The 8365-nt window shown below is 36.1% G+C and overlaps 1 protein-coding gene across 1 annotated transcript in view; it reads left to right on the top strand.

Annotated features, from left to right (window-relative positions):
* Positions 1 to 8365, top strand: part of LOC130238123 (uncharacterized) — a 56910-nt gene that overhangs the window by 34837 nt on the left and 13708 nt on the right. The window contains exons 11-12 of the mRNA XM_056469029.1: positions 3996 to 4216; positions 6328 to 6500. Coding sequence (XP_056325004.1) covers positions 3996 to 4216; positions 6328 to 6500 — 394 coding nt within the window. The remainder of the gene's footprint in view (positions 1 to 3995; positions 4217 to 6327; positions 6501 to 8365) is intronic.

Here is an 8365-nt window from a genome sequence, read left to right as displayed (position 1 = left end):
GAAAGAAAGAAAAAAAAAAAAGAAAGAAAGAAAGAAAGAAAGAAAGAAAGAAAGAAAGAAAGAAAGAAAAGAAAGAAAGAAAGAGAAAATTTATGCAAGGAAGGAAGAAAAGAAAGGGATGGAAAGAAAAAAGGAAAAGAAAAGAATGTAATCAAAGAATGAAGGTAAAGAAAGAAAAAAAGAAAGAACGGAGAAAAAAATTAAGTAAAATAAAATCATTTAAAGCAAGGAAGAAAGAAAAAAGGGATGGAAGTAAAGAGAAAGAAAGGAAAATAAAAAAATTTTTCAAGGAAGGGAGGAAAAAGAAAAGGGAAGGATGGAAGAAAGAAACCGAGAAAGGAATGAAGAAGAAAGGTAATCGAAAGAATGCAAGGAAAAGGGGAAGGAAGGATGGAAGGAAGAAAAAGAGAAATAAAGGAAAAAGAAAGGTAAAGGAAAGAATGCAAGCAAGGAGACAGAAGGAAGGAAGAAAAAGAGAAAGGAAGGAAGAAGAAGGTAAAGGAAACAATGCAAGGAAGGGGGGGAAGGAAGAAGGGAAGGAAGGAAAAAATAAAAGGAAAAGGAAAGGAAGGATGGAAGAAGGAAGGAAAAGAAAAGAATGTAAGCAAGGAAGGAAGGAAAGAAAGGAAAGAGAAAAAAGTAAAATAAAATTATTTGAAGGAAGGAAGAAATAAAAAGGAAGAAAGAAGAGAAGTAAAGAGAAAAAGAAAGGAAAAGGGAAAAAATGTAATCCAGGTGGAAGGGAAAGGAAAAGGAAGGATTAAAAAAGAATGGAAAAGCAAAGAGTGTAAGGAAGGAAGAAGATATGGTGGGAAACATTTTGTGTAATTTGGTTTAGGTATAGTGCAGGCGATGCATAACTTTGAACTGTATTAACTGATGCATACTGTTTACAGAGCAGTAAGTCAGGCACTTAACCCATGGTTCCTCTGATATCTCAGTTCCATGTTCATCCTCCCAAGCCCACATAATATTTGGTTTAGATATTTTTATTGATTTTTCAGTTTTTCAAAACAATACAAGCCCCTGACCCATACCAATCCAACAGCGAGATAGCACTCAAATAAGCTGAAAATGAACAAATATACAATTGTACATGTAGGTCCATCCTGATCTCACGAGAAAACGTAAGTATTTTACGTTTTGACAGTTTAGTGGCTAATTCGTACGAGTTCAGTCGTACGAATGGTACGATTTTAAAAAGGAGGCGTGGCACCTAACCCCGCCCCTAAACCCAACCGTCATTGGAGGATGAGCAAATCGTACTAAATTGTACGAATTAGATCGTACGAATTCGTACGAATTAGCCACTAAAAAAGGTTATGAATTGCCGTGAGATTGTGTTGGTAGGTCCAAATACAAACAAAAAAAAATTAATAAATTAATAAAAAACTAAATTAAATAAAAAATATTAATAAATAAAATGTTTAAAAATATATAACCATACACGCCATCTGTACAGCAAAATCTAATTATTTGAGATTTTCCACATAATCAATAAAAGGTTGCCACACTTTAAAAAACCCCTCCGACCCTCTTAATGAAAACCTCATTTTTTCCAAATAAAGACAAGACATCCTTTCTCTAATCCACTCAGCATGAGTTAGGGGACGAGAATCCCTCCATTCAAGAAAAGCAATGATTTTACAGTTTGAAGAAGGCAGCTGTATTTCCTCTGAAGTAACCCATAACAGTGCCACCTGTGGATCTGGTTCTAGCTTGTGCTGAAAAATCACAGATAACGAATCAAATATTAACCGCTCAGAAATGTGTTGGGACAAGTCCAGATGAAATAAAGATGACATCTATTGCACAAAGAATTAGTACCAGGAAACATTTGGGCTAATTTAGTCTTAGAAGTATAAGCTCTGTGCACTACTTTAAATTGAACGAGAGAGTGCCGGGCACACATTGATGATGAGTCCGTTTGTTTAAGAATATCGTCCCACAGATCATCTGAAATCGAACCACAATGGTCCTCTTCCCAAGCACTCTTGATGTTATTCGTAGGGGAAGATGACTGATTCAGAAGTAGATTATACAATACAGAAATGGAACCTTAACTAATGTTACAGGAAAGAGAAGAATCTGAATGGTTTCCAGAGGGCAAGGCATAAGTCAGGTAGGAGGGACCTAATATAATCTCTTATTTGCAAAACTCAACACATAATGTGATATCAACTGATCAAAGATGCAAACATTTTATCTATAGATAGGTCTTTAAAGCATACTATCCCCTTATCAGACCAATTTCTGTAAGAGCTGTCTTGCATTGCAGGGGAAAAAGGATTTTGAGCTACAGGGCTGAGAAGAGAGGAGCCATCAAAACCAAATGACCTCCTCAATTGAATCCAGATCCTTAGTGAATGTTTCGCCCATATAATACTTGACTAGATATTTTTCCAGATACTAGTATTCAGCTTAAAATGACATTTAAAGGCTTAACTAGGTTAATTAGGGTAAGGTTAGGGTGATTAGGCAAGTCATTGTATAACTGGTTTGTTCTGTAGACCAGTGTTTCCCAACCCTGTTCCTGAAGGCACACCAACAGTAGGGATGGCTGACGTGAAAGTGACGTTTCGACACAGGTCGAGATCCCGAAGCGCAAGTGTTTCGAAACACTGTACCGAAGCATGATCCGAAACACCCAGGTCACGTGACTAAAGTGTTTCGAAACACCTGGTCACGTGACTAAAGCGATTCAAAGCATTGATCAGTTCAGAAGCGTTTCGAGACCTGGAGAATCTGCATTTGACTGACATGGTCAGTTAGAAATTTCTGTCTTGTATGGCCCAGTGAACCGTCCATGTGCGTGTTGTTACAGGATTCAAATGACATTTGGGTTCGATTCCCGACTCGTACAAATACTCCAAAATCATGATTTTATGTATTTTAATCATGCTACTGTTTATGGTGTAGTCTAGATAGGATACAGCTGCAGATACGCAATCAATTTAGAGCATCATTTTTGTAACTGTAAAACAATAATTAATATTGTACAGTACTGTGATGGTTGGGTTTAGGGTTGGGGTAGACGTTAATAAAATACAATAAATGGGAAATTTAATGAATAATATAAATAATTCTTGTTACTTCTGTCCACAACTGTATATGATCTATCAACAACCCTGTTTTATGACCAAAACAAGCCATATTTATTCACAAAGTGTTTATTCGGATGTCAGACCAATGTTGAAACAGAACGATGCACAAACAAAGAGACTCAAACATATATTAAAGCATTCAAAACAGCTATATCAGCCTGGATTCGAACCAACAATCCCCGCATGGTAGTCAGGAACCCTAACCACTTCACTATATCACTTGAGGATTCATTCTTACAAAGTGGGGTTTAATACCTCAATCTGCTCAATTGTTCTTTGCTGAAGCTGTTTTAGTGCAATACATAAAAAAATGACCACTAGGCGTCACCGTAGAGTGAGGTTTCGAAACGTTTCGAAGCTTCGACACATTTGCTTCAACTGTTTCAGTGCTTCATGAAGCCTCGCTTTGCTCACCACTAACCAACAGTACACATTTTCAACCTCTCCCTAATCAAACACACCTGAATCAACTCATCAGAAGATTAGAAGAGACTCCAAAACCTGAAGTTAATGGGTCAGATAAGGGTGACATTCAAAATACGTACTGTTGGTGTGCCTCCAGGAACAGGGTTGGGAAACACTGCTGTAGACAATCCAAAACTAAGTGCTTAAGTGGGCTAATAATATTGACCTTAAAATGGATTTAAAAAAATTTAAAACTGCTTTAATTCTAGCCGAAATAAAACGAATCAGACTTTCTCTAGAAGAAAAAATATTATAGGAAATACTGTGAAAAATTCCTGAATCTGTTAAACATCGTTTGGGAAATATTTAAAATAAATAATTCTGACTTCAACTGTAAATACAGGGAAAATCTGATTATTTTTTTATTAATTTTTAATCATAAAGAGCATCCGGTGGTTTGTGTGTGTGTGTGTTTTGTTTTGTAAGCGTGCGTCTGTGGTTTGGTTTGTGGTGGCAGATGTGAATATGAAACCCGCTGGGAAGAGCACTTTACTTCAACACGCTCTGGATCGATACCGTCTGCCTCGCTCTGGGGGTTTTATGATCGGCAGGAAAGAAGTGAAGGGGAAAACTGACTTTTATTCACTCCAGGCAGGAAGCACAGCGAGACCAGCCCAAAATATCACACTGGCTCTGAGCGAGAGACTGTATACACACACAAAAGCACAGGTTACTGCAATGGAGAGAACATTAGAAGAGCATTTAAAGTACAAATGAAATCAAAACTAACCATATTGATTTTGTTAGCTCACATTCCTGGTTTAGTGGTGAACTATTCATCTGTGCATGTCATTAAGAAAAAATACACACAATACGGGAAAAACAAAAACTGTTGTAGCTTCCGGTTCATGCGGACGTTAACATTATAAAGATTGTCATGTCTGATGCACAAATTTACAAAGTCTTGAAATCTTGAGCTTGATGCTGGAAACTGTCGCGCACAAACTGATTTAGAGATTGTACTTTTTTTGGCAAGCAAAAAACATAGTAAATCTGTAGATCATCCACCTTTAGTTTCATGCATGTCATCTTACATTTCTTTTTTTTCAGTTAAGTTAATGAAGAATGTCCTGTATTTATGTTAGTTTTGCAGAAATGCTTATTATTTTGCAGATAATAATTGCATTGTGTTTCTAAACGGCAGAGCTTTGACTGTAAAATTAAGCACTTAAAGATCCTTTGACTGAGATTAAAGATATTGGAGATATTTGTGTGTTTTATACAAATAGTCTGCGTATGTTTTATTTTATTTTTTTGCGTTTCTTATTGGTTTAAGTTACAGAATTAGAATTGAATATTTATCCTGTAAATATTATTTTGAATATTTATCATGTGAATAATATTTTGAATATTTATCCTGTGAATAATATTTTGAATATTTATCCTGTAAATATTATTTTGAATATTTATCCTGTAAATAATATTTTGAATATTTATCCTGTAAATAAATATCAGTAACTTTTTTTCTTACAGTTTGAGCATCTGAACAAATGTAGCAAAATTTTAAGAGACTAATATTATGTATATGTACAGTTGAAGTCAGAATTATTAAACCCCCTGAATTATTAGCCCCCCTGTTTATTTTTTTCCCCAATATTTGTTTAACGGAGAGAAGTTTTTTTAACACATTTCTAAACATAATATTTTTAATAACTCCTAACTTTTAATGAATATATATATATATATATATATATATATATATATATGTGTATGTATATATATATATATATATATATGTGTATGTATATGTGTATATATATGTATATATATGTGTATGTATATATATATATATATATATATATGTGTATGTATATGTGTATATATATGTATATATATGTGTATGTATATGTATATATATATATGTATATGTGTGTATATATATATATATATATATATTCACTTTTGCTTAAACTTGTTCAATTCAGGCAGCAGTCAAATTTTACTAATGCACATTTTTTATACAAATCTTAATATGCATATGAGGAAAATCTATTAATGAGACCATTTGAATCGAATATTAGCAAAATTATCATATTTACACCACCATCATAACGTGTAATCCATGCAGAGGTGTTTGTACAACACAATACATGTGGTATAAAACTAATTACAATCAAATGACCCTTGAATATTTTTAAAAATAGAGCTTTAGTAAAAATAGAGCACTTACAGACATAAATTTTGTTTTAATCGACCCCAGAAATCATCTGCATGTGCGTTACTTTAGACAGCACGCTGAGACAAACCGAAAGTAGCCAGAATATATGGTACAGTACTTTAAATGTCCAGTAGGTGGGGGTCAAAACCACAAGTAGCTACATGCAACTGCAGAACAATGACAGTGAATCAAAAATATATGTTTTGGGGGGCCGAATCTCATTATATATTTGACATCAGTTGCGGGCTGTAGGGAGGAGGAGCTGGGGCCGCAAATGCTCTGCGGGCCAGCGGTTTGAGATTTAAAGTATTACTCACCCATAACTCTGTGGTTGGTAGTTTTGGATAATATACACCATGTTTTAATATAATGTTAACATATACGTTCTCTGTGTATTTTGTTTTGAGTGTTTACTGCAGATGTTACATCCATAACACTGAAATTGCTCAAATGCTACTATAAATAAACATCAGAGATCATCATCTGAGTTTTTCTTCCTATATTTTCCTATATGAGTTTTGTTTTTATGTTGTTCCTTTTTCATATTCCTCAATTCCTGTTAGCTGGAGCTTGATTTTCTGCTTTTCTGTGTGCCGTCAGCGATGAGGAAGAGTTGCGCAAGTCGTTTTCGGAGCTCGGGGAGCAGCGAGGAGAGTCGAATAGCAGAGGAGTGAAGCAGATGAGCAGCGGTTTCGTTCCTGCTTCTGGAGCTCTGCTTTACAAGATGGGTTTCTTGGTGAGGAAGGTCCACGCTGACTGTGACGGGAAGAGAAGTGAGTGCAAAAGAGGATCCGATACTTTCACTCATTATAAGCTGATATTTTGAGAATGCATTTTGACAAATACAGTCATGTGGAAAAAGTTAGGGCACAAATTCAACCTTTTCCTCAGTGGTCGCCTCACAGCATGAAGGTGCAGTCATTTGGTCAAGATACATTCATTTATTCATTTTCCTTTGGCCTAGTTATTTATCAGGGGCCGCCGCAGCAGAATGAACCGCCAACTATTGCAGCATGTTTTACGCAGCTGATGCCCTTCCAGCTGCAACCCAGAATTGGGAAATACCCAATCTCTTTCACACACACACACTCATACATAATGGCCAATTTCATTCATTCATTCGTTTTCTTTTTGGCTTAGTCCCTTTATTAATCAGGGGTCACCACAGCATTCGGAATAGTTCAACCAAAAATGAAAATTTCCACATAATTTCCTCATTCTCAAGTGAGTTTCCTCCTTCTATTGAACACAAAATAATATATTCGGAATCATATAGGAACAAAAATACTGTGCAAGTCATTGGCTGTTTTTATAGCATTCTTCAGAATATCTTGATTTCAATGGAAGACAGAAACTCATGAAGGTTCAGAAGAAGCGGAGGATGAGGAAGTTTACAGTTAAAATGAGCAGATTCAGCAATTCTCAATGATGTGCAACACCTCTTTCAATCTCAGAAAATGTAGTTTAGTTCTTCATAACTCTAAATGTTAAAACTTACAACAAAAGGCAAATAATAACATCTCTGTCAGGGCAGCACGATGGCTTAGTGACTAGCACTGTTGCCTCACAGCAAGAAGGTCACTGGTTCGAGTGCCGGATGGACCAGTTGGCGTTTCTGTGTGGAGTTTGCATGTTCTCCCTGTGTTGGCGTGGGTTTCCTCCGGGTGCTCCGGTTTCCCCCACAGTCCAAACACATGCGCTATAGGGGAATTGAATTAACTAAATTGGTCGTAGTGTATGAGTGTGTTTAAATAGGTGTGTATGGGTGTTTTCCAGTATTGGGTTCCTGCTTGAAGGGTATCCCCTGCGTAAAACATATTGGCGGTTTATTCTGCTTTGGCGACCTCTGAAATAGAGACTAAACCAAAGGAAACTTAATGAGTGAAAGATCACTATCAATGATCTCCCCAAAATACATAAACTATGATTTTTTTTTTTTAGGAAATGAAGTAAATGAAGCTGTAGTGAGTTTGCCAAACACAGTTTACAATGTGTCCTAACTATAAATGATGCGACACCCTGACGTGTTACAAGCGATCTTTTTTATGTTAAAAGGTGTTTTTGTTCTAATTATCTGCGACGGTGACATGCTAAATTTAAATTTTATTTACTTACTTACTTAATTTTATTTATTTACTACTTAGCCTTACTGCCTAATGACTACAGCCCCATTGACACCCTCTGCCAATGCATTGATGAAATTAACAATTGGATGTGCCAAAACTTTCTTCAGTTAAACAAAGAGAAAACTGAAGTCATTGCGTTTGGGAACAGAGATGAGGTTCTCAAGGTGAATGCGTACCTTGGCTCTAAGGGTCAAACAACAAAAAATAAGGTCAAGAATCTTGGTGTGACTCTGGAGTCAGATCTGAGTTTCAGTTGTTATGTCAAAGTAGTAACTGTATCAGCATACTATCATCTCAAAAACATTGCAAGAATTAGATGCTTTGTTTCCAGTGAAGACTTAGAGAAACTTGTTCATGCTTTTATCAGCAGCAGGGTGGATTACTGTAACGGCCTCCTCACTGGCCTTCCCAAAAAGACAGTAAGACAGTTGCTGCTCATCCAGAACGCTGCGGCCAGAATTCTGACCAGAACCAGGAAATCAGAGCACATCACACCTGTCCTCAGGTCTTTA

This window comes from Danio aesculapii, chromosome 12 (genome assembly GCF_903798145.1).
Source record: "Danio aesculapii chromosome 12, fDanAes4.1, whole genome shotgun sequence".
Classification (NCBI taxonomy): Eukaryota; Metazoa; Chordata; class Actinopteri; order Cypriniformes; family Danionidae; genus Danio; species Danio aesculapii.
This window is presented reverse-complemented; position numbering and strand designations above follow the sequence as displayed.